Below are 27,809 nucleotides of genomic sequence, written 5' to 3' on the forward strand. Positions count from 1 at the left end.
ACTCTCTTGATACCATTCGTAAGACAAAAGTATAATAAATATTAAGATTATCTAATAAATATATTAAGCAACTGAAGATAATAATTATGTTAGTCTTTCAGGTAAAAATTTAAATTATAAATATAGAAAAGAAGATAATATACCTTATCTTATGACTAATGAGCAAAAAACAATTCCATTGAGTGCGATCTGATGTCTTAGAAAACTCACACAGGAATCAGAAGGCATCATAAGATATTTTATGTAATTATTTATGCAGAAGCATCCATAAAAATTATTCTTCACACACATACATCTCAAACCTAGCAAATTGCCTTAATCAATTATCATGAGAAACAATTTTTTGTTTTGGGGAAAAATAAGAGCTTTAGTACACTACAATAAATATAGATTGCAAAGCCTTAAAATTATTTTTTTTAGATAGTTTTAGATAACAGTTTTTTTATAGTGTTACTATTGAATTTAATTTTTCATTATTTTATAACAACAAACTAAAATCGTTATCATGATTTGTTTTTAAGTAATGATTTTTTATTATTGTTTAAATAATTTTACAAAAAAAAAACGCATAAAAACTATTGCCAAAAGAACGGTTTTATAAATATTACAATAATATTTTATCAAATAACAATTTTTTTAATATTATTTAAATAATTATATAAATTAAAAAATACATCATTCTCACTCTAAAATTTAACATAATATTTTTTTAACACTTAAAAAAATTTTAAGAACCTCCCTTCAGAACAAAATATATATAGACCTGATCTTTTAATATATTAAATTATTCTTAATTTTAAATAGGAGTAATTACGGAACCCTAATTTATAAATTGAGTACTCTTAAAATACTTTTGTTATAATAAATTTAATTGTAAATTACTATTCTACTTTAAAATTTTATCAAAATCTTCAAACTCTCTACTTTTTTTTTTCCTTAACCCAAACCCTGACCTAATTTCCAAATTAAACATACATACACCTTATTCTTGCTCACTTAGCCACTGACGGACGGAGGAATAAAAGAAAGAACAGATAAGTACAAGAGAGAAGAGAGTGGGATCGAAGGGGAAGAAGAAAAGTGGAAGAAGGAGAGCACGGCGCCGGACAAAGAAGGAACTGCCACCGTGGCCACGCCTCTGTTTGTCTCTTTCTCCTCAACGCGCCGTCACTAACTCTGCTCCTGGCGTCCCCGTCGCTCCTGCTCGCATCGTCGTCACTAAATTTTCTCCTCGGCGTTGCCGTCACTGACAACTCGTCGGCATCGCAGCCACTTCTCCTCATCGTCCCTGCTCTCTGCCCTAGCAGGGGAAAACAACTTTTGAGTATGTAAACTCCGGTAACCTTTTCTTTCCCATTTTAATATCTTGTTTCTCATTGCTTTTTAGTTTTTGGGGGCAAAATTTCTATTATGATTCAAAGACCAAACAAAGGGTTACAATGAAATTTGTGTTAGTTTTTCTTATAGATCAAAGATCTTTGTAGAAAAGATAATTTATAAGAACTCTTTAGTGTTTTCTTTCTGAATTTGTTCATGAAATTACTGTTTCATTTGTTCTTTTGTTTATCAGAACTTTTTTTTTCATTCTTGAATTGAATGTGGATTGCAGAAGTGTGTGAATTGAATTGTGTTATCTTTTAGCAGTGCCGCTGTCGTCGTCTTCTCGTAGCTCTATCATCATTGTGGTTGGCAGCGTCGTCGTCGTATTCTAAGTTAGTTCAAATTTAAATTTTCTAGCTACTAAGACTGTCCAGTTTATTTATTTATTCATTAATTTATTTTTTTTCGTTATTCTTAATCCTTCTCATTGGTTTATTTCAATGATATTTCATCATTACCATAGGGAAAATAATGTTCTGAGCATATCTTTTCATGTTTGTCTATGAATTATTCTACAACCTTTTTAAAGCATGCTCAAACATATTCTTATTGAGAAAAAGTTAATTGGAGTGAAGGTTTGAATTTACCAAATTCATGCTTGAAAATAACTACACTTTAACAAGATTATATTGAGGATTTAAGGTTTTCCTATGTCTGAACACATCCAACAAGCTTAATTTGAGCTCCAAACTTGCAGGTTTTCCAAATCCAGTTTCTTTCAAAGGTACACCTGTATTCACTTTTATTGATTCCTGTATTAGATGATTTGCCTGGTACTGCCCCAAGTTCAAATGTGTGAAGAGAATCAAAGTTAAGCCAAATAAATAGTTGAAGTTAAGGTTTAGCTAATGTAGTTATTGATCAAGATTTTAGCTTTAGTACTTAGAGGCAATTTAATTAGTTGAATTCATAGGTTATAAAAGAGCTAAAGCCAGATGAGGTAATGTTCAGAAATTTCCTAAGATAAACTAATCCCTTCTTAATTTTAGTTTGATACTGCTTCATTACTAAGTTAAGTCCCCCATTTATAGCAAGGAGAAAAATTCTTTTAAGAGTCTTCTAGAAGCATGAAACTCAATTTGGGATCTAAATTCTTAAGATAAACCATGGTTATACTAATAATTTCCTAAGCGATAGAAATTCGCATGCCAAAGAATTTTTATTGTTACTATTATTATATTTTTATTAAGGTTCAAGCGCTTGGTATCTTGGTAGTTACTTTAAAATGCTGGTTGTTTTATTTCTGCTTGATGTTTTGATCAGGCAAGTCAGAGCAGAGGTTTTTACTCCCTTTGTTAGATCATCTGGAGAAAGCTCCTGAGCTTGAGTTAGTACTTGACTGCTCAGATTCAACTGTCAAAATTGAACTCTAGCATCATGCTAATCCAAACTGATTTTTGGTAATAATTTTGTTGTTGGTTGTTTTAACACTTATCTTTATCTTTAAAAAAATTGTTTTGGAAGTGCTATTATTTTAATTAGTTCTGTTTTAGAATTAGGTATACAAGTAGCTATCCTTTGAGATTGTGGGGAATGGTGGTAGAATTTTATAGTTAGTGAAAATCATAGTGAATCTATATGCTTGAATTGAATATGCCACTCTTGTCCTTTGAGATTGTGGGAGATGGTGCTAGACTTTTATAGTAAGTTATAACTTATAAACATGCCTGCATTGCATAAGTAATGTACTTTTTGCTAAATGAAAATATTACATAAATATTACTCAAATTAAAAAGGATTTTAGTTTGAAGTGGTGTTTTTCAGTGTACATGAAAATAGACACTTCTACAATGAGATCAAACAATTTCAATTGAATAAGATGCTAAACTGAAATAAACTTGTTGTATTGTATTTTACAAGTTAAAATATCCTTTCTTAGCATATTAATTAAATCACAACCATGTCAATGCTGTCAAAAATCTTTAGTGGGCATACATTTTAATATGATGTACTATTGCAGTGTTTTAAGTATAAATTTTTGGCATCAAGTTAATCAATATCTGATCTTTTAGGCTTTTACAAGTTGCTAGTGGTAAGATTAATTCAAGAGAATATGTTAAGAACTTTTTCAAACTTTAATTATAAAATTAAATTAAATTTTATTCTTCAAAAATCATTGCATAATCAACTCATTAATATTCTAATTAGTACTTACCATTTTTAATTTTGCGTAATTGTTTCTTTAGGATCTTAATGGTTATATAAGATTATGTGGAGATATTTAGCAGTAAGTTCCATATGACTGTGGTTGCTTGATCCTTTTGATGCCTTATTAAGAATTGAATTTGTTAAGTACCTATGTGCTTGTATCCATTGATGCTAGTGATACTTTATGGATGAGTTAGTAGGTAGTTAAGGTAGATATATTTCATTAGTATGACTAGAAAAATTATTTTGTTGAAGTACTAGACTAGCAACAAAAGAAATGCTTCGTTATAGGTTAGAAAGATATGTATAGACCGTGTGATCAAAGGCCAATCTTACCTATTAGGGGTGTGTTTGGAAAACTCATTGGAAGGGAAGAAGCACGTTTAGATTTCTTGAAAACTTCAATTTTTGGTTTGGCAAATTTTTTTCTCATGAATGCAGAAGTGATTTTGCTACCAAAACCACGATTACCAGAAGCAACTATTTTTAGCTTCTGCGTTTTCTTAACGTGCTTTTAGCCATAGATACTAATAATTTATTTATCTTTTACCAACTTTATCCTTTATATATCTTATTGTATTATTTATAGAATTTTTGTTATTTCTATTTATATGAGTTTTATTTTTCTATTATTTATTTATTTTTTTCAATTGTTTGTTTGACATTATACACTTTTATAGTTGTGATTTTTGTGTATTATGTTTGTTATTATCTTTTTATATTATGATTTATTGATTCTATTAAATAAAGTAATTAAACAAAATTAACTGCAAATAATAATAATTGTAAAAAATTATAACATACTAAAAAAATACTAAAAATATACTATATAAAAAGATCATCAAGAACTTTCAGATTTGTTTCAATCACTACAAAGTAAATATTTAATTTTTTTATTATTTTTAATACTCTCTTTTATAATTGTAATTTTCGTATACTATGTTTTAGTGTAATTTTTTATAATATAGATTATGATTCCATTAAAAAAGATAAATGAAATAAAAAATTAATCATAGATAATAATAAAATCATAAATGTTGGATTCCAAATTAATATTAAGAATAAGATTACTGAGAATACTAGGATAAGAATATGATATAAAAAAATACTAAAGTAACATTCTTACGTTGATACTTAAAAAATGTAACATATTTCATTAAATATTCTTTTATATATATATAATTTATATTTTTTATTTTTATTTAAAAATATATTATGTCTATTTTTATGTTATTTTTATTTTAGTAAGTAAATATTAATTTTATTATAAAATTAACTAATAAGATCTATTTAAATATCTAAATTAAAATGATAGGATAATATAAAAAAATTATTTAAGTTAATGTCTACTTTAGTAATTTTTTATCTAAAAGTGATTTTGAATGGTATAAGCCAAACAACATTTATTTACTATAATCCATTTTGATACAAAAATTATCAAACATAAATCACTTTAATACAAATTTTTTATCAAAATCAAATTTGTAAAATGAATTTTATGCAAATTCCCATTTGTAAACTATAATCCAAACATATATTAGGTTGTTCCACTGGCAAGTTGAGGTCGATGTTGGATAAGTTGGTTGATCTTGGAGTTAAGGGAAATAAGTTAGACATGGTTATTGCTAGAAGCCCGCAGCTACAATTGCGGAAGTCCAAAGATTTTTTTATAGGTATTTCTCTTTTTTCTACAGTCACGTGTTATATGCATGCGATTGTTCTTTAGTTTTATATCTTACTAATTTAAAATGCTTCATTTTTTTCCCAAATAAGAAGCTTGTGTTCCTTGTTGTCTGCAGGTTGTTCTGCAAAAATTTTCGCTGCCAGCATTGATAAAACTCTTCAAAGGAAGATTTTCCTTTCTGAGGTTGGTGTTTCTGAAGCTTATCTTCTTGGGGTAATCAAAAAATATTCGGAATTACTTGTAACCGACACTGATAAAACTATACTGCATCCGAAATATTTTGGTTCACTAAGTATATAATTGTTTATTTTTTTATGATAAGTGTTCAATTAGTTTTCTTTACTAATTTGATTCAAATAGTTAAGGTTATTTATTGGTATTAAATTAAAAAAATAGTTGAAAAGTCAACCACACCTTAGTTCTCATTGCTATCGTCTTCCTCTTCATCATCCTTTTAAGTTATGTAGAGCATAGCCTCTAACACCAAATTTAGAATGGTTGCTTGTCTTTAAACAATAAAAAAAAAAAAACAGTGCTGATGAAAATAGGAATAATCATGATTGTCCAGTAGAAATAAGACAGTAAGGCGGAAACTCATTTAAAGAAAACAAACAAAAATTAAAAATAAAACGAGATGAAAGATAAAATAAAGAAAAATAAATATGTTACTAATGTATTGGTATGGGAGGAGTGGACCTTGGAAGGGTTAAGTGTGGCAACACCAAATTTGGTATGAGAATATCAAACTTAATGTGACACAACTAATGAGAGGTTGGGTCAAGTACCCAATGAAATGCAAGCATCATGTTGGTGTAGTAATACCAAATTAATCCATGAAATACATAACATGAAACAAAACAAAAAGAAAGATGAAAAGAAATTATCTAACATTGGTTTGTTTTCCAACAAGCACTTTTTTAACGTCACTGGCTTGATGGTTGGTTTTTGAATTTTCTTCTTCTTCTTCTAGTTGGTTAAGTGAAATGACTTCAGTAGACATGAGAAGAAAAAGAATACCTACCAAAAAGCAATCCCATATAACTCTCTGATTCACTAAGACCAAGGAAAGTATATTCAAGTGTTGGGAGATAACTTTTTAATTCAAATGTGGATGGTGCATTCAGATTTTTCTTCTTAGAAGCTTGCATGCATAGAGTTGAAGGGACTTGTATGATGACCTCTTTAATTATTGGAATGTGCAAGCATGGAGTGTGCATGGTTTCCTCCTTTGTTTGAGTATGTGTGAGGTTCTTCCATGTGTGAGGGTGGAGAGTTCTCCAATTTCGTGGAGTATGAACTCCTTTGAATGATTTTCTCATATTTTTCCATAGGATCTTGCATTGTATTTCTTGGAAAGGAAATTTCTTATTTCTCTGCCAAATGCTTGGTAATCAACTCCACATATTTCTCTATATTTTTGACACTCACTTTTATATCATGTGTGCAACTTTGAGTAGTATTCGCTAATTCTTTCATGGAAAGCTCAAGCTTATAGTTCTTGATATGAATTAAAAGATAATGGTTCTTAATATGAATAGAGAGATTGTGGTTCTTGATATGAGTAATTGGAGGATGGTTCCTGATATGAATAAGGAGATAATTATTCTTGATAGATGGGAATGGAATACGGAAGTTTCCTTGTTCTTGACTTTTTCAACCAAAATATGAATAGTTTCTCCATTCACAGTGATATGAATCATTTCTTGAGTGTGAGTAGTAACTCGTGTGGTCTCTCTCTATTATTTTTCTTAGCACAAAATACCAAACAAAATTAAATGCACCATGTGGTAAAAAAGAAAAGAAAAGAGGAGAGAATGGAAAGGATTTTTTTTATGAAGAGAAAACAAAAAAATATCTAATTTAGGCATAATTATTAAAATCGGATTGGATCAGACTGGTCAATTTGACCGGATCCAATACCGGTCCGGTCCAAACTTAGGACTGCTTAAGGCAGAGAATCGGCACTGGTCAAATATGAAATGAACGGGTGAAAATTGGATCGAATCGAACCGCTCGGGTTGTTGAAAGGAAACCACCGTGCTCTATGTGCTCCATGTCTTGCTAAGTGTCAAGGTCCATAAATTTTGGGAAATTTTCCAAAATGGCCAACATGGGATTCGAACCCCTTCGCTCTAAAATGCAACAAGGATGATTGTACCACCCAGCTATGCTTCTTAATATCATATGTACAAATTATAATACATATACCAAACTTAGGACTGCTTAAGGCAGAGAATCGGCACGAACCGGTCAAATCCAAAATAAACCAATGAAAACTAGACCAAACCGAACCGCTCGGATCGTTGAAAGGAAACCACCGTGTTCCATATGCTCCATGTCTTGCTAAGTGTCAAGGCCCATAAATTTTGGAAAAATTTTCAAAATGGCCAACATGGAGTTCGAACCCCTTCCCTCTAAAAATGCAACAAGGATGATTGTACCACCCAACTGCAATGCTTCTTAATATCATATGTACAAATTATAATACATATACCAATCTTTCTTTTATTTATATTCAATTTATTTTAATGATAAAGTCACTCATTTTTAAATCAATTATATTTTATTTAACTATAAATTTTATTAAATATATACAAATTAAAAAGATAAATAAAAAATTTTATTAATCACAATTTATTTTTTTCATGATTATTTGATATTTATTAATATCATTCTTTTAATAAATTATATAATAATAGGTAAAAACTCACATGCAGTTGTTTTCATATGAAGTTGATAGTTGAAAATCGTTAGATGATATTTAGTCAAACTTGTCAAATAATCTAACGGTTTTTAAATATCAACTTTACATAAAAATAAATGTATGTGAATTTTTACCTATAATAACATAATAATTAAATAAATATAAACTAATTAATAAAGTATTAAAATTTGAAAATGATAATTATTTTTATAAAAACAAAATAGAAGTACTTATAATAAAAAATAATTAAATTTTAATTATACCGGGTTAATCGGTTTGACTAGTAACTTATCGATTGAACCAATAATCCAGTGACCTAGTAACTTGACCGGTTCGATCACCGGTTTGATTCTGATAACTATGAATATAGGTAATCAATCAACTTGTAGTTGTTAATCACAATTAATTCCCGAAAATGACGCCAAAAATTTGATGCAGAATTTACAACTATAACTTATCAGCAAGTGCACCGAGTCGTGTAATAGATTTGGAATATATTGTGATTTTATCTAAATATGAATAAATTGTGATTTTATCTTATTTACGCAGATAATTAAATAGATTTGGAATAATTTCATTCTAAATCAATTAAGATTCTTAAGTGATCTTATTATAGATGAGTATTTTGCATAATTTTAGTAATTGAAAAATAATGAAAGATCATATAATTTAATTTAAATAATTGATATTTGAGTTTAAATTGTATGTTACAAAATGTGATTAATATATTTATTTTATAATTTAAATTAAAAATGATTATTTAAGTTTATTGATATATTGATAAATGAAATTATACGTATTTCGAAAATAATATTTACAATATTATATTTGAATTCTAAATTGTTGTTCTACTTCAAATATTTTATAGGATTGTTATATTACCCGTTGATGCACGAGAATTTGCACAACACAAATCTTCTTCAACAAGTGTACCGAATCGTCAAGTAATTACTCATAAGAGTGAGGTCGATCCCACAAGGATTGGTGGATTGAGCAATTTTAGTGTGGTGATTTATCTAGTCAAGCTAATATTTAATGGTTTTGGTGAAATTGAATCAACAGCAAGTAAATTGCTGGAAATTTATAGTGCTAAAAGTAAATTACGGAATGTAAATTGCAGAAATTTAAATGGCAAGAAACTTAAAAGGGCTTGAAACTTAAATAGCAAGAAAGTATAGACAATAATATAAATGGCGATGAAAAACAAATTGCATGAAATGTAAAAGGATTTTGGGTGCTGAGAATCAAAGAGAGCAGTAAATTCAAAGCAATTAAAAGAAACTTAAGGCAATTAAAGTGAAGAATATCGAAGAGAAAGATTCATTAGGGATTGGAGATATTATAATCCATCATGAATCAATAGATCTCAACTTCATTCTCAATCATATGAAGTAGATCTATGGCGGATTGTAATTAATTGAGTCCCAATTCCTTGGCAACTCAATTTTTCTTAACACAATCAATTTGTCAATTTCTTGATCTAATTGTCATGAGAAGATGTTAAGTGAAATTCCCTCATCCATGAGCCACACAAGTTCTCAAGATCTCAATTCATCCCAAATGTGTTGATCAAGAGAGTTGTGAGATAGAACTCCAAACTAATTTCTATGATTCTCCTTCCGAGACTCGCACAGAAATTCAATGGATCTAAACCCCCTTTCCGGAGTGAGTAGATCAAATAAGCACGAAAGTTATCTCTTGGCTACAACAAGCGGATTGAGAAGAAGAAGAATTTCATTCATTCATTAGAATTACAATAGAGCTCCTCCCCTTAATGATGTGAGGTTTAGTTCATCATTGCTTAGAAAATCTAAAAAGAAAAGAAAAGTACATGAAAGTAACTAAGTACATTAAGAAAGAAAATGATGCAGAGTTTTTCAATTAGGGTCCATGCTTTCTAGCCTTTTTTTCAAGTTCAAAAGCTATCCTATATATACACTTCTCAAAATAATCTTCAAGTACTTAGATGTGGAATTTGGCCTTAGTTAAAGCAGTTAGGAGTGGCTCTCTCTGAAGTTAGTCCAGGCATTAACTCACTAACGTTCCCAAACTTGCATGGGTGCCATTGAAATGAAAGTTGGTACTGGCATTAGTCACCACCATTAGTGCACTAACGGTGGCACTAATGTTGCCTTTAAAAGCTACCAGAGCGTTGCCACTGGCGTTAGTGCACCAACGGTGCCTCTAACGTCCTGCTTGTTGTGCGTACACACACTAGCAATTTTTCCAGCTCCAACTTAAAAATTTGTCGAAGACGTTAGTGTGCTAACTTGAAGTAACGTTAGTAAACTAACGTTGGCATCATCCTTTGTGTAGCACCGTTGGTAGGCTAACTTTGGGCCACCAATATTGCTTCTCATTCTTGGCAATGTTAGCGGGCAACGTTAGTGAGCAAACTTAGGCCACTAACGTTGCTTTCCTTTTCCTTGAGCCAACGTTAATGGCAATGTTAGTGAGCCATCTTTGGCCACTAACGTTGCCTTCTCCTCATTTGCAACGTTAACCATGGCGTTAGTGGGCTAAGCTTGGCCACTAACGCTATAGCCTCTTCTTCTTTGCCTTTGCTTTGCTTCTCGTTACCTATCATCAACCAAACAAATGCATTAAAGCCTTGCCATAATCACAAGATAATGCAGCATTCATTGCAACAAGTAATTCTTGCATCAATCTCATGTAAATGTTTGTAAATAACAATGTTTGATTGAATTAAGACATGCACACATTACTCATCCAAATGCTTGCTTATTGTCTAAGAAAGTGCATGAAACTAAGTAAAAACTAATGAAAATGGCTTGTGAAACTAGCCTAAGATGCCTAGGCATCACAACACCAAATTTAAATCTTGCTTGTCCCCAAGCAAGCAGTAAAACATAAGAAAAATGAATGAAAACAGAGAAATATATAAGCCCTTATTAGAAGGCATTTAATCCTGGTTCATGGGATTTCATACATGATATATTTGAAGTTCATGAACTTATTAGTTTCCAGGTTACAACATTCCCTTAAGCACTAACTCTATTGCTTCTATGAAACCTTTTTATTCTTTGATCCTTGGTGCTTTTCTCTTTTTCTTGCAAGAGGCTTATTCTTGAATGAAGCTTAGTGTTTTGTGCTGAGGCAACTCTTTATGGTAAGCTTTCAGTCAACACTCACGACCCAATTGGCTTAAGGTGTTGGATGTTGAAGCATCCCATAGACTTAATAACTCAAGCCTCTCCTCAACACATACACACCACATGCACTTGGTTTGCAATCTAATCCTTGAGACATTGATGCCCAGCACCTCTTTGGGTTACTAAATGCTTTGTAGTTAGGTTGCTCTTGACAATAGACTTTTAGTTGATAATCTCGGGTTAGTTAACCCAAGTTATCAAGTGATAAAGCACTCCTTATAACCTAATCATCCAAGCATATCCTTGTACAAAAGTACCACATGCATGTATCTTTAGGGTCAAGCTATTGGTGCCTAGCTTATTCCTTGTTTCTTTCTTTCTATTGCCAACGTTAGTGCTGCCGTTAACATTGGCTTCTCTTTTATTCTTTCTCTTTTCTTTCTTTCTTACAAGGATCTTTTGTTTACAAAGGTTTCATATAAAGCAAACTAAGCTTATACTTAAGGAAACACTATACCCTTTAACTTGATTAGTGAACTTACTAAGTATTCAAGCATGCACCACCACATAACCTTATTCTATCTTCTACTAAAATAGAGTTTTACTCTTTCTCTGTTTCTCAACATTTTTTTTAAGTATGGGGAACAAAGCATACAACTCAATCAAGATGTAATGACATAAGCACTTAGACTAGCAAGCTAAAATGACAAAAGAAATCAAACAGAATGTAAGTGACTTCAACTAAAAATAAATTCATGAAGTAAATATGGAAGCATGTTCTTCTTTATTGAATTTGATGAACAGGGAGCTGCGCCACCTTTTTACTCTTTGGCTTGCTTTCCCTTCTTCTTCTTCTCTCTTTTTTGATCTCCCTCTTACTGGCTGCTTGCATCTCCTTTTTCTTTCAGTTTCTTCCAAAAGCCAGCATCTTACATCTTCTTTCTCAACTTAGCTTCATTGCATCTGGCTCTTTCTACTTTTCTTGATTCTAGCCTTTCGCGAATGTCCTCATATTTTTGTATTCCTGGATTCAACTGAGGCAGATAACCAACCAAATAATTAAGTCTAATTTGAGTACTCATGTCGTACTCAACCTTGTCTAAATGCCTTCCTTCATTGAGAACCCTATACTCATGAAAATTCTTCATGTGGACATTCTGGCGTTGATTGAACTCTTGGATGCGCCTTTCTTGCTAGACTTCCTTCTTAGCCACTTGATGGATGGATTCACATAGTTGGGAGTAGTGTTCTCTTTGTTGCTCCATGAGCTGCATGTGTAGCTCCCTTTGTTGATCCATCATTTGGGATTGGAATCCCCTTTACTGGTCCATTAGTTGGAATTGAAAGTTTCTTGGTTGTTCTTGACTCTCCAAATATTGCCTAGATAGGTAATCAATGGCCTCTTGGATTTGGCTCATATCCACAGTGGCTGGAGTTTGCTCTTCCTCTTGCTGCTCCCTTTCTTGATGCTCCACTTCTTGTTGTTCCACCCTCCTCTTTCTTTGAGGCCTTCTCTGACTTTGGGCAGCCGTGACATATGCCATCTTTTGAAGAGTGATTGGCTTACCATCGGTTAACCAATCTGGGTCTTCATCCTTAAACACCACCTTAGCTTTCTTGCATAGGCGTAGGGTGGTGCTAGGAGAGTAGAGCCAAGAGTCAGGATCACTCTTCTCCGTTATCTCTTGAATTTTCTTTGCTATAAGCTCATGGACTCTTATTTTCCCTCCTGTCATAATGCAATGCACCATGGTAACTCTCATGATATTGACCTCTGAATTGTTTGCACTAGGGAGGATGGATCTCCTTACAATTTCAAAACATCATTTAGCTTTTGGGATGATGTCTCCTCTTCTCATAAATCTTGGCATTCTTTTGGAATCCCTCACCCAGTCAGCCCCTATCACACAAATGTCATTAACAATTTGCTCACAGTAAGGGTCGCCACTCACTCTTGCATGATACCTTGCTTCTTTAAAGGGTATTGGTCTGAGCTCCAGGACCCTCATGATAGATTTTGAGCTAAAATCAACCTCACATCCCCTTACGTAGCTCTTGTAAAAAGTGTTGTTATTTGGGTCCTCTCTCAGCGCATTGGCATAGAATTTCCTCACAAGATTTGCATTTCTTCTTGTCATCGGATTGGTGAGGAGCTCCCATCGTCTCCTCTCAATCTTCTCTTTGATCTCATGGCATTCATCATCCGGGAGTTGGAAAGCTATCTTTGGCAATATTTCCTTGGGTTTCATCCACTCAAGTTGTATCTCATTAAACACGGACTTCAACCTCCAATTTTCAAAGGGAATGTCCTCCACGGGCTCCTTTCCCTTTCTCCTTTTAAAACTTGATGATGCCATTGGTTTGATTTGAATTGGCCGAATAGAAGAGGAAGAAGGGATAGGGAAGAGTGGCAAGAATGGTTTGTATAAGGGAGAATGAGAGTGTATTTTGAGAGTGAAGGTAAGTGATTGATTGAGTGAAAATAAGAAATGGTTGAACAAAGAAGTATGAGGGTGATCAAAGGAGCACAAGTGTATAATGGATGTAAGCAAGTGTAACTTTGAGTGAAGTCCGTACCAAATAGAGATTATTTATAGAGAAAGGTGGTGAAAAATGGATGGTAAAGATTCATTTGGTATGGTGGAAATGAAGGGTGTGCATGCAAAATTGAATGGAGACAAGGATTGCTTCTTTATTAGGTTGGTAGGTTCGGTCATCAAGGTGTTCTTATGAAACACCTAACTACCCAATATATGCAAGGTTGTGCTTCCAAGGAGCAATTTCCAAGGAGCAATTTCCAAGGGCATGTGACTAGAGTGGCCGAACCCTTTGCTTGACTTGTCCTCTCCATCAATCTTCTCCTCTTATGCCTATTCAAAACAACAAACAAAAATGAATCAAAATAAATGGCAGAAAAAAATGAAATGCAATAACTAACTTTTGAATTTTCATAAATTGACCAAAACTAAGTGTTCCTCATAAATCAAAACCTAACATGACTCCTTGTATATGTGCATGTGACATATGTGGACACCAAACTTAGTGTTTGGTCATGTGGTGCAAGAAAATTGATTAAGCTCCCAAGTCCACTATATGTTTCATACAAGAATTCAATTAAGGCCTTGTCACTTTTGATTTGATCATCACGAGGACTACTTTATTATCCACTATCAAAACATAAATTCAAAAAGATGCAGAGCATAGGTTGCCTTTCATGAAATTCAAGACTTTAAACAATTTGATTCTCATTACTCATTCTTATAGCATATGTGGAACACCAAACTTAATATTTAGCTATATACTTCAAGAAAATGCTTAAGTAAATATCCTAAGATGTCTATATGTTCATCATGCTTGAAATCATCCTAGGGTGACCAAACTTAGAAGTTGGTCATATGCTTCATAAGAATGCCTAATGCAGTAATCAAATTGTTTTAGAAAAGTCTGAATTTATGAAAGAAAATCATTTGTTATCATCACTAAAGCAGGAATTGAGAAATGCTAAACATGGGCTGCCTCCCATGAAGCACTCTTTTATCGTTACTAGCTTGACGGTTGTTCTCTGTTAGGGAGGTTAATGATCATAATGCCTCAGTTTGTCTCCTCTCACTGTGAGCTTCCTTCTAGTGTCTTGTTTGATGATTTCTATATGCTCCAGTGAAAGGATCTTGCTGATAGTGTAGTATTCAGAAGAGTGTGGAGGTGTTTTCAACTGTTGATAAATTAACTTCACTTTGTCTCCTGGTGAAAATCCTTTAGTTGGAATCTTCTTGTACCTCCACCCCTTAGGCACTTTTTTCTTAGTCTTCTTCCCCTTTTTTAATAACTCTTCCTTCTTGGTGAGCTCAATGTCAGGCGCTTTCTTCTTAGTGGTCACCTCTAGTGTCTTTGCTTGTAGCTCCTCTTCAGCTTTTCTGTCCTCTTGATCCTTCTACTTCTTTTTAGTCTCATTTTTCTCCTCCAAGGATTCTTTATGAGTCTTAGAGATGACTCCAGGGGCTTTTCCTTCCAGTTTAAATCTTCATCCTCAATCCTCATGTAGTTTTTCTTTTTAGCAGGGTATTGTACTTCCTTGAAGACATTGAGGGTTATCTGTTCATCATGCGCTCTCAGAATTATTTCACTCTTTTCCATATCAATAATTGCCCTTGCTGTAGCCAAGAAATGTCGTCCAAGAATGATTGAATCGCTTCCTTCCTCATCTAAGTCTAGAATCACAAAATCTGCCAGAAAATGAATTTGCCAACTTTGATTAGAAGATTCTCCACCACTCCATTGGGTATTATGAAAGATCTATAAGCTAGTTGTAGTGGCATTCTGGTGGGTTTAACCTCCTCTATTGACAGCTTCTTCATCATAGAAAGTGGCATCAAATTGATGCTTGATCCCAAGTCACATAAAGCTTTATCAATTGGTATGTTTTCAATGGTACATGGTATGAAAAAGCTTCATGGATCTTTTAGTTTGGGTGGCAATCCTTTCTGAATCACAGCACTACATTCCTAGGTGAGGATCACAGTTTCCTTCTCCTTCCAGCTCCTTTTCTTGTTGATGAGTTCCTTGAGAAACTTTGCATAGAGTGACATTCGTTCTAAAGCTTCAGCTAGTGGAATGTTGATCTCTAATTTCTTGAAAATTTTCAAGAACTGAGGGAATTGCTGATCCTTCATCTCCTTGTGCAATCTCTGAGGGTAAGGTAGAGGAGGGACATATGGTTTCACCTACTCTCTCTGTTCTTGTGTTTGTGTCTCAGAGGCTTGCTTGCCTTTCCTTGGAGCTTGTAGTTCATCATCCTTCTTGGGATCCACCTTGTCCTGCTTTGCAACCTCTGTTTCTTCTTTGTTGGCAACCTTGTTGTCGTCTCCCAATGTTTTGCCACTCCTAAGTTGTATGGCCTTACATTCTTCCTTTGGGTTAGGAATGGTGTTACTTGAGAATGCATTGATTGGTCTCTCAACAGGTTGCTTAGACAATTGCCCAATTTGCCTTTCAAGGTTTTTCATTGATGCTTCATAATTCTTGCTTGCCATCTCTTGGTTCTTCATGAGCTTCTCCATCATCATCTCTAGATTAGAGATTCTTTGAGATTCTTGATGTGGCTGTGATTGTGGATGAGATGTTGATGGTTGGTGGAAGTTGTTTTCGTTATTTGTGGGGTGATTTTGGGAGTAAAATGTGGGTGAAGGAACATTGTTTTGTGGTTTTCTGTATGGATTGTTGTTAGTGGGGTGGTGGTTTTGATTGCTTGTGTTGCGAAAGTTGTTGAAGTTAGAGTTCCTTTGCCATTGGTTCTGATTTTCTCCCTATCACAGGTTGGGATGGTTCCTCCATAAGGGGTTGTATGTGTCCCCATGAAAGTCATTTTGGGAAGAACTTGGGTTGTGCACATACTGGACGTGCTCAAGCTACTGCTCATTGTTGTATGTCTCATAGCTTTCTTCATGTTATCCCCATACATTTGAAGGTTGGCTTGTTGTGCTAACTGCAGCCAATTGCAACACATCCATCCTCTTTGACATCATTTCCATCTATTGCTAAAGTTGCTGATGCATTATCTTGTTCTGGGCTAGGATGGCATCAACACCTTCAAGCTCATAGACACCTCTCTTTGGGGTATGTACGTATGTTTGAACAAAATAAAAATATTTTTTCTATTTTTCAAAGAAAAGTCAATATGGTTTTCAAGTAAAGGCTCCTACTATTTATAGTTATATATAATAGTTGTCATAATATCCTTGTTATCAAAGTAGCTCACAGACAGAAGCATGATATTTTGGTGGTGAGGTGATGCGTGAGCATCTTTTCTATCTTTTCCTAGTGAATTTGCATCTAATTTGTTGAGTTTAATAAAGAATTAATTATATTTTAGCTAATATGGATGCTACTTTGAGTCTTTTGCAATTTTGTTATTTTAGGTAGCATTCGACTCGATTTGATGGAGTTTCTGCAGCTCAAGAATTAAAGGAAACAACAGAGAAGAGCGACGCGTACGCGTGACTGACGCGTATGCGTGATTTGAAGATTTGCTCAGCGACGCGTCCGCGTGACTGACGCGTCCGCGTGACTCGCAGAAAAGGCCATCGACGCGTACGCGTGACTAACGCGTACGCGTGACATGCGCCACGTGCAGAAAACGCTGAGGGGTGTTTTCTGGGCCCCATTTTAGCACCCAAGTTAGGCGCGGATCCAGTGAAGACAAGTGGTCCCCACGTTATAAGACGCGGAGTAGTTAGTTAATTCTGATTTAAATTCAAATTTAATTTTAAATTAGGAAAAGATATTATCTTAATTTTAGATATTAGATTTTAAATTAATTAGGATTAGTTATAAAAAGGGGAGACTTCTCTTCCATTAAAGGCAAATTACATATGGGGAATTCCATTAGGAAATTCTATACAAATTTACATTCCACATTCCATGAGCAACTAATCCTCCATTGTTAAGGTTAGGAGCTCTGTCTATTTGTATGGATTGATTTTATTGCTTTTTCTATTTTAATTTATGCATGGATTTATAATTAAGAATTGTTTTCGCTCTTTATCTTATGAATTTGGGTGGAACAGAAGTATGACCCTCTTTCTATTTGAGTTCTTGTATAACTTGGAAAAGCTCTATACTTGAACAACAGCTTGAAAATAATTTCTCCTAAATTTTAATTATCTGAATTTAACAGGATACGTGACATATAATCCTCTTATTTCTTGGGTAATTAGAATTTTTGTGGCATATAAACTGGAATTTGAACTTCACCCTCTAATTGGAATTAATTGACCAAGGAATTGGCTGTTGATGAATTTTAGAGGAGACTAGAAAGGTCTAAGGAATTAGGGTCTAGTCACATATAGTTTGCTATAAATTAAATCCTACATGATTAAAATAGTTAGTAAGAAAAGTTAATCCGGAAAAATAGATAACTCTGAAGCCTTAACTGTTTTTCCCATATTTGGTTCTCAACTTATTTACATACCTGTCTTGAATTTTTCAAATTTACTGTTAATGCTTTTGAACTTCCAACACTATTTTCTATTTGTCTAACTAATCCTATCAAACGCTATTGTTGCTTAGTCCATCAATCCTCGTGGGATCGACCCTTACTCACGTAAGGTATTATTTGATATGACCCGGTGCACTTGTCAATTAGTTTGTGGGTTATAAAATACCGCTCCATGAGGGTGTTACACACGTGAGCCTATATTTAAGCTTCTAAAAAAATGCCAACCAGGTGAATGAAATAGTGAGTGACAAGAAATGTTTGACAAGATAAAATCTTATTTGATATATCTGCCTATTTTGGTACCACCCACATTATTATGGACACTAATATTGTACTTGACAATGTTCATCTCAATGGGCATAATGTTAGTTTAAATAGATAAATCGAGAAACAGGGAACAAGAGATTTACTATCTCAGTAAAAAGTTCAAAAGATTTTCATCAGGAATCTCAGCCGTTATATATTTGTATATGCCATCTGGTGTTTGTAGTTTGGATTTGTTATTCATGAATAAAAAGATATATGCATGCAGAAGCCCTCTCTTTTGAAATTCTATCGTGCAAACATATAAATATTGAAAAAGATAAATGACTAAAACATTACAACATAAGATTTTAATAAGGTGTTGCATAAACACAAACTTATATCCCAAAATTTTGCCAAAGATTTTTCCCTCTTTTAAGTCATCAATCAAATCATCAAGCTTGATTTTGAAAATTTGACACAATATATCACGGCAGTATTCTGCCTTCAATCCAATGGGAGTCACTTCTCTTTTTATCTCATCCAATTCAGGGTTACAAGTCATAGTGATAAAATAGCTAGAATATCCTGCATATCTGCAAATTGCAAATGCATCTTTGCAATTATTCATCATGTACATAGGTCTACCGGTAAAAGTACAGGGAAGAATGATTTTTTTGCTAAGCCTTGCAGCATCTACATTCCTGTTTATAAGACTTTCATGCAGATATTTGTATTTATCAATCCTCAACTTTAGTTGTTTACACCTAAAGAATTTTAACCTCTCTTATTCTACCATTATGTAGGCATCCACCAGAAGCTGTTGGACTAATCTCTTTGATCTCAGAATAATGGAAATTCTCCCGTCCTTTTTTGTAGGCGAAAAGCAATGAATTATCGCAAAGTGATTATTTTGTTTTTCTTTGTAGGCCTTGCAGAGATAGAATCTGATGTTGCCATACCCAAACGAAACCCATCCTCCCCATAAGGAAACAACAATAGTTATTGCAAGGCTAAATAAGATGGGTGAAAAGCATCAATCTGTTGGAGCTTTTTAGTTTGACTCTCTAAAATAATATCACTATCTTTGCTTAGTTGTTCGACATCGCCAACAATCAATGTAACCATTCCATATGTAGATGGCAAGTTGTATGTCATACCATCTATAGTCATTTTACTAATCAACTTAAGCTTTATGTCTGTGCAATTTTTCTTTTGGTACCTATCTCTTAGATAGCGAAAATTCTTTGCCAAACTATTATATTTGTCTAGTATGTTTCTTAATATTGTCATAATTTTCCTATCCCACTCATTTATAGATTCATTGGAATTGCAAAAAAAATAATAAAATTTATGTTATTCTCTCTCACAAATAAAAAATAACTAAAATATTTGACTGATTGTATGAAAATTATCAAAGTGTGTCTATCCGATTATCAATCTCATTTTCTATGTCATAGATATATCAGTGGCAAATGTTGATCGCAGACTATTCGGAGGAAGTAGGCTATCAATGCTATGGTAGTTTTGACCCCAAGTTTAAAAATTGGAGGAGCAGTCCCATTGTTCACCCCACGGTCAAATTTTTCGGTCATTGATGTAAAACTATATATTGAATTAAATGCCCTTATATTTTTTAGGAAATGAATACTTCTTTTATCTCCTTCTGTGTGAAGCTGAATAAGCTCATCAGGAGGCACAGAAAGTAGAGGAAGCTCGATCATTCCTTCTATACAACATAATGAAAACTTTAGTTGCTGTGATTGTTTGGATTTAGCAAGCCTTTCATCAGACACATCCATGCTTTATAGTATTGACATTGATAAATAGGATCTCCTATATCCCACAACCTGCCGAATGAACTCTCTTTAGATATTCAATTGTCATACCAATGCAATTCAATCCATGATGTACACAAAGATACAAATAAACATACAGATAAAATTTGTATATACCGTCTAAAGTTTATGAAGATGGTATAAAATAGTCTTCTAAATCCACATCCAACATTGAATCATCATAATCATTAACAACTACAATCAATAAAAATTATAAAAAGTGAATATATATATATCACTGCCATTCCCAAGCTAAGGTAAGTATCTAGTGTTATTTTTATATTTCAATCATATATAATATATTCATATCAAACACAAGGTATTCATTTTAATTTTGAGATTTATTTTCTCTTTTTCTTTATTTTATTTTTTAATGAAATTGAATAATTGATAGTAATTTAGTAAAAAAATTATTATTATTGATATTTAATTAATAAAAAATACTTAGATTTTGTTTATTTATGTAAGTATATAATTTTTTGAATTTTTTTTTCAGGTAAAAAAAAATTAGAACATTTTATGATGAAAAAGCAAAGTAAAATTGATGCAATTTTTAAGAGAAAAGCTACTAATAATGTTGGAGTTCAAACAAGTCAACCCTCAAATCTTATTTCACAAGAAGTTCAAGTAAGTGAGCTCTCTAATCTTACTCAAAATACACATCAACATGAAACCAAAGTACCAAGATTAGAAAGAGATGTTGATATCTCTTTACTAGAAAGGGATCCAGGAAAGCGACGTCCAATTTGGCAGTATAATGTCAATGAACGTGATAAGATTCGTAGAGCATACATAATAGCTGTGCCATATCAACCAACAAATATTAACTATCCAGCTTCTGGTAATAACAATCATCGTTGATATTTTCAATCTTCTTGGTTTAAGAAATTTCTAAGTTGGTTAGAATATTCACCAGAAAAAGATGCTGCTTATTGTTTGCCTTGCTACTTGTTTGGTAAACATTATGGTGCTCGCAATGATGGAAAAAATGCATTTTCAGAGTTAGGATTTAGTAATTGGAAGAAAGTAAACAATGGGGTAAATTGTGCATTTGTATGTCACGAGGGTTCTATTCCTGATTCTCCCCATAATTTATGTGTGAAATCTTGTGATGATTTAATGGCTCAATCTAAGCATATAGACAAAGTTCTTGATAGGCATAGTGATGAAACTATTGCAAATAACCGTTTAAGGTTGAAGACATCTATTAATGCTATTCGATGGCTTGCATTTCAAGCATGTGCATTTAGAGGCGATGATGAAAGTCCTGGATCTTTGAATAGGGGAAATTTTATTGAGTTAATTAAACTTTTAGCTTCCTGTAATCAGAATGTTAATAATGTTGTCCTTGAAAATGCTCTTGGGAATGCTCAATATATATCTCCCGGTGTTCAGAAAGATATATTGCATATCTTTGCTAGAAAAGTGCGTGCAACAATTCGAGAAGAAATTGGTGATTCTAAATTTTGTATAATAATTGATGAAGCAAGAGATGAGTCAAAGCGAGAACAAATGTCTGTGGTTTTGAGATTTGTAGACAAGCACGGTTGTGTTCAAGAAAGATTTTTTGATCTTATACATGTTTCTGATACATGTTCTTTGACATTGAAAACAGAAATTTCATCAGTTCTTTCTCGTCATAATCTTGATGTCCAAAATCTTAGGGGACAAGGGTATGATGGAGCTAGTAATATGCGTGGTGAATGGAATGGATTGCAAGCTCTATTTCTGAAAGATTGTCCTTTTGCTTATTACATTCATTGTCTTGCTCATCGATTACAATTAGCACTTGTTTCTGCAGCCAAAGAAGTTTGTTATGTTCATCAATTCTTTTCAAAACTTACTCTAATTGTAAATGTTGTGACTATTTCTCCTAAACGTCATGATCAGTTAAGGGTTGCTCAAGCAAATAATGTTGAAAACTTAATTGCCAATGATCAAATTGTGACAGGTAGTGGACTTAATCAAATTGGTACTTTGCAAAGAGCTGGAGATACTAGATGGGGGTCTCATTTGAATTCTGTACGTATGATGCTAGTGCTGCTTATGATGCTATCACATCCTTTGAATTTGTCTTTGTTTTGCATTTGATGAGAAATATTTTGGAAGTTAGTCATGATCTTTGTCAAGCTTTGCAACGAAAAAATCAAGACTTTAATCCAAAGAATGAGAGAATCAAGTTGGGAGGCTTTCATAAAAGAAGTTATACTATTTTGTGAGAAACATGAAGTTGAAGTTCCTGATATGAATGCATTGCATATTCCTAGAAGAGGCCGAACTTGCAAAATTGTTGATCAAATTTCAGTGGAGCATCATTACCGTGTTAATTTATTTCTAGCTGTAATTGATACACAGTTGCAAGAGCTTAATGGAAGATTCAACAATAATATGGTGGAATTGCTTACTTTAAGTTCAACTTTAGATCTCAGAGATAATTATAAGTTCTTCAGTGTCAACAAAGTATGTGAATTAGTAGAACGGTTTTATCCAGGTGACTTCAGTGACCAAGAGAAATTTCACATTAGAATGCAAGCTCAACATTATGAACTTGATGTTTCTAATCATGCTGAATTAACTAACTTGTGCACAATTTCGGAGTTATGTCAAGGATTAACGAAGACAGAAAAGTCTTTAACATATCCTTTGATTCGCTTGGTATTAACTCTCCCTGTTTCAACTGCTACAACTGAGAGATCTTTTTCAGCTATGAATATTGTGAAGAATAGACTCAGAAACAAAATGGAAGATGAATTGCTTGCTAATTGTCTTTTGATTTACATTGAGAAGAAGATTGTTGAAAAATTTGACACAGATTCTATTATCGATGAATTTTATGATATGAAGAATCGACGTGTACCACTTCGTTAGTAAAAAGTACACATTTTTTTATACTTTAAATATATATTCTCTATCTGTATATTTTTATAATTCATCTTACATTATAATTTATTTGCATATATTTTTTATAATTCATCTTACATTATATTTTTTATATATATTTTTTATATTATATATATTTTATATTATATATATGTTGATGTATTACTAATAATTCATATCTTTTGCAAACTACCAACTTAAATTCTTGATATAATGAAAGATTACCTTCATAATCAACAAAATGGTCAATATTTTAGCCACTTTGTGTGTCACCACTTGGTGGGTACACCTTAACAGTCGGTAAGTTTACATCTTGATAAAGTTATGTCAAATTAATAGCCACCGAAGCAACAATTGAAGAACATTATCTTTTTTGTTTTCCATTTATAGTAGAATTTCTTGACAAAATGTTCAATTTTATTCAATTAAACGTTAGACATTATAGGAAAGAAAAGAATATAATAATGATTACCATCTTTTCTAAATTACCTTTTTGTTAGGCACGATCTTTGGAACCGCAGTATGACGGAAGCTGATTTTACGGAACAATTTACGTTAGATTATTGGTGGGTCCTTATACACTGGAGTATGCTAGAATTGTAATAAATTTATGTTATATAAATGATTCCCGAAGAAGCATACTTTTTTTAAATATTGGTGCATGAATCATTTGATAATCATTAATTATACGTACTATTTGTTAACACGGACAGTGGAATTTTTGTCAATGAGAGACCCGTTGGTAGAGTTAAAAATTTAAATCTTATCTCTGATGCAGAAGGTCTTACATAAGTAGGAAGAATATTTTTCTATCCAATTCTATGCGATACACAGTGTACACCATACATAGAGAAAGAAGTATGGTGTTCAATAACAAAAGAGTGTTTTGCTCAGTATTTAAAGAAAAAGAATGCCAAAGAACAATAAGACCAAAATGAAAGTATTATAAATTTACATCCCTCAAAGATATAATTTATTTGTAAAAAAACTCACCCCGCACATTAATAAAAGGACTTCATATACAAAGAAAACCGAACCTCATTCCATTACAATTTATTGGTCTAATTTGTATATAAAATTACATACCACAGAAGCTTCAAAAGGGGTCACATAAATAAAATTGAAAGCAAAATTAAATGAATAATTACTTTCTATCATACCCAAGATTCACAACTACATACAAAGTATAAAATAGCCAATTTTTAGCTTAATAAATTGTTCTCTTATTATCTACTAATTGTTGGTATTAAGCTTGATATTGCTAAATAAATAAAAAAGAGACATAATCAATTACATAACTAGATTGCTTTTTTATGAAAACATTGCACAAATAAGTCCAATTAGAGTCGTACCTGTCAACCACATTATTCACGTCCTTATTACAGCCATCGCAGAAGTATGTATCCGCATTAGCTTCTACCTTCACGCTGCAAACACGGGATTTATACCACCAACTTGGAACGGGTTCAACATCAAGAACAGTGGCCAGAATAGCATAGAACCCAACCTACATAGGAACAGTTTGAAAGTCAAAAATAAATAATGGTCCAAACATCAAAAAGTAGTTTTTTATAAGGCACTTACATCCGCAGCTGCACGTAACTCCTTTATTGTCTTCCTCTCAGTGGAATATAAAACTTCATCTTCAACAACATACGGCAATTTGCCAGAAAGCACATACATGTACTGCAAGATCTCTCTACAGTACACGCTACTTGTCAATCACAACACCATAAAAATAGAGTCAATATGCACAACCATAAATAATTCACAATGTTGATACAATATCTTTTTCGAAGCATCATAGCCTTAGGAACATCTGGATTTATCAGTTTAGTACCGTACATAATGTTCTGTAAAATATTGGTACTTATGTACAACAATCATTGCTCAAATGAATTGTACAATTATACATGACAAAAAAATTACCGAATGAAAAGTAACCAAAAGTGTCCTTAGATTTAAAAAAAAACTATAATCTACTGTGAACCTAATTAATTAGTATAAAAATTATTTCAGCAATGAGCTATAAAAAAAGTATTTATTGCAAATATAAAATAATAAAAAATATTATATAATAGTAAAAATATAACTTGAAATTATATATAGATTAATTAATTGTTGAGTAATTTAACACAGAATTTATTATCAAAAGAAATAAAAAAACTGGTGATACAATTTATCCACGTGCATATAATAATAATTTTTATCATTTCAAATTTTAATTTCTAGAATGCGAGCCATTTGCTCGAATTATTATTACCGTTTTCTATAGTTTTACTTGTATTTTCACATGATAAAAACTATTAAAGCACAAAATACAGTACTTATAATTTTATTATCACTACATGTAATATCATACCCTAACATTTAAAAACCAAAAAATTACTATTATATGTAGTATCACCATAAAAATTAAAAACTAAAAAATACTAATTAAATCACGTCTCACTAATTAGTAAAGATAGCTATAATAAGATATAACTACTTGATAGTGATCAAATTCTCACATACCTCGAAAAGTCTTTACTCTTGTAAATTGAAAAATAACTACTGGTAGCTGTTGCTCACCCGCTGCCACAAAACCCTTGATTTGATCCACCATCTCTCCAAGTACAGCAACATTAAGTTTTAAGTTGCAGAGAAAATACAAATTATTTAGAAAATAAAAAATTGTTTATATAAACATATTAAGTGCTGAATAAGGGCATTGAAAAACGTGTTTCTCATTCTCAATATGAATGACCAACATGTCAATAAGTTTGCTATTCTTCACATATTTCTTCTCACCTTCTACACCAATCATAACTCCAACAACGTCTAAAATAAATATCAAACAAAAGATTGTGCACAAATCACCCATCTTAGTGATATTTTGTCATAAAAATAAAAAAATCAACTTATATACTTGCTATGAACTATACACTTACCAACCAAAAAAGGATGTTGAAGAGAGTATCCCATAATTTTCCTAAAAGGGACCAACTTAATATCATATAACGGTATTGCATAATAGAAACAGGGTAAGACAATAGTCCTTGCTTGAAAAAATAATCGAAAATGATTTGATGTTGTGTGGTACAACCCACAGTTGTTGCTAACTCCAAAGTACGTAAAAATATACATAGTTCTCTCCGATATCAATTATTCGAACACAGATATCGGATCCTTACCTACAAAAACATGCATAATTGTTTCTTATTTTTTCACAAAGCAAAATACATTCACTCTCTACACATTGTAACAATAAAGTCTAACTAAATAAACAAATAAAATTTATATAAAATATTTCTTTTATGAATAAATTAAAAAATTGACATTACATTCAATTAAAACAAACTCAATATTACTAGTGACTATGTAAGGTAAAAACAAACTCAATATTAAAAAAAAATAATAACACAAAAAATAACAAATTGAATCAAAATTAAAAACTATACATCTCGAAACAAAGAAAATATAACATAGCAAGGTACAACTACTTCAAATTATGTAAGGGCAAACATTAGGTAGCTGACCACCAAGACTAAAAGTATACTTTGAAAGTAATCATGGACAGTTTAATGAGAAGAAAATTTTAAATGTAATGAGCATAGTTATTTAAATAAGGACCTCAATCATAAATAAAACTAAACCTTATTTCAGCATATTTCATTGGTCTGTATTGTGTACCAAAAACAACATAAATTGAAAAAAGAGGTCACATAAATGAAAATGAAAAAATTAAACTAATCTATCATACCTAAGTGTGTAACTAATTTAAATGTATGACCACTATCTAATAAATACATGTGGAGTTTAAGTAATAATCATACCCAAATTAACTCTACTTTCAATAATTATTACTAAATCACTAAACCATTAAACTTTAAGTCACAAACAATGTATATAACCGTGCATATTTTTTACCATTCAGAAAAATTATTTTTAGTTTAATTCTGACTATAAATTATTTGAAAGATTACTATTAGTAAGAGTTTTTTTTTTTGAATTAGAGAAACCAAAATCAACACAATACATTGTATATGTATGCATCATCTCACCACAAAAGAATTATAAAATTATGACAGAGTTTATATCAAAATTCAAAACTATAAACTTTAAATATAGATTAAGTGTATGAAAATATTAAAGCAATAATCAATGCATCAGACATTGTAGATTTTATGAGCATCAATCACCTTAACATTGAAATTAGAAAATCTTATCAAGATTATCATAAAATATAGATTAAGTGTATAAAAACTGAGAAACAATTGTGTGTGAATAAATTAGAAGTACCTGCTCATCTATCAACACTATTTCAATGGAGCTAATGGATTTGGGGTCTTTGAATCTCGGTAGTGACCAAAGTCTGATCATTCTGACATAAATCCTCCAACATTCTTTTGGCGGTGCAATCATCTCCAACAAATGATGTCACCTAACCTTTTTTTTCTCTAATGACAAAAATAAGAGCAAACGTAAATTCTAGCAAGGTATACCCGGTAAAATTGTAGTTTTGGCTTTTATAGCATCTAAGAAGAGATATATTTTCAGGTAAATAATTTTAAAATTGGAGTGCATCCAAAATCACAAATCCTCCATAACATAAAAGAAGAAAAAATCTGTCTTGATGATTCAAAAAATGAAAAACGATTTGAGTTGAAAATAAAACACTCACTCTATATCATAAATATTGACAAATCAAAACGTAAAAAGTAAAAAGAGTATGAAAATAAGATCTAAATTTATGCCTTCCTTGCAGCAGCTCACCTGCATCAGTTACACGGTTGGAAGCGTTCCTGTGCGACAACGATCTGAACGACAACAGCATCAGTGAAAT

At 32.1% G+C, this 27,809-nt stretch overlaps 1 protein-coding gene and 1 long non-coding RNA gene across 10 annotated transcripts; both read left to right on the plus strand.

Moving 5' to 3' along the window:
• Positions 1 to 959: 959 nt before the first annotated feature.
• On the plus strand, positions 960 to 19,261 carry LOC127741388 (uncharacterized). 9 transcript variants are annotated; one of them, XR_008002348.1, is made up of 7 exons: positions 960 to 1,324; positions 1,645 to 1,712; positions 2,078 to 2,104; positions 2,644 to 2,780; positions 5,070 to 5,201; positions 5,328 to 5,395; positions 19,073 to 19,261. It is a non-coding gene; the product is annotated as an uncharacterized LOC127741388 (long non-coding RNA). The 9 variants fall into 9 exon arrangements; XR_008002347.1 differs by lacking the exon at positions 19,073 to 19,261 and adding an exon at positions 8,785 to 9,052; XR_008002349.1 differs by lacking the exon at positions 19,073 to 19,261 and adding an exon at positions 6,183 to 7,728.
• A 1,365-nt stretch (positions 19,262 to 20,626) lies between these two features.
• On the plus strand, positions 20,627 to 22,972 carry LOC107466196 (uncharacterized). The gene is made up of 3 exons (XM_016085187.1): positions 20,627 to 20,945; positions 21,021 to 22,126; positions 22,214 to 22,972. Exons 1-3 carry the CDS (start codon positions 20,627 to 20,629, stop codon positions 22,970 to 22,972), a joined length of 2,184 nt encoding a protein of 727 aa, XP_015940673.1.
• The last annotated feature ends 4,837 nt before the right edge of the window (positions 22,973 to 27,809 follow it).

Source organism: Arachis duranensis, chromosome 9 (assembly GCF_000817695.3).
Source record: "Arachis duranensis cultivar V14167 chromosome 9, aradu.V14167.gnm2.J7QH, whole genome shotgun sequence".
Taxonomy (NCBI): domain Eukaryota; kingdom Viridiplantae; phylum Streptophyta; class Magnoliopsida; order Fabales; family Fabaceae; genus Arachis; species Arachis duranensis.

Bases quoted from the DNA above. Each gene is read 5' to 3' on its own strand.
- LOC107466196 (XM_016085187.1), top strand. From the start codon at position 20,627: ATGAAAAAGCAAAGTAAAATTGATGCAATTTTTAAGAGAAAAGCTACT. The intron at 20,946-21,020 runs GTAATAACAATC...AATATTCACCAG, and splicing joins TATTAACTATCCAGCTTCTG to AAAAAGATGCTGCTTATTGT. The intron at 22,127-22,213 runs GTACGTATGATG...ATATTTTGGAAG, and splicing joins GGGGGTCTCATTTGAATTCT to TTAGTCATGATCTTTGTCAA.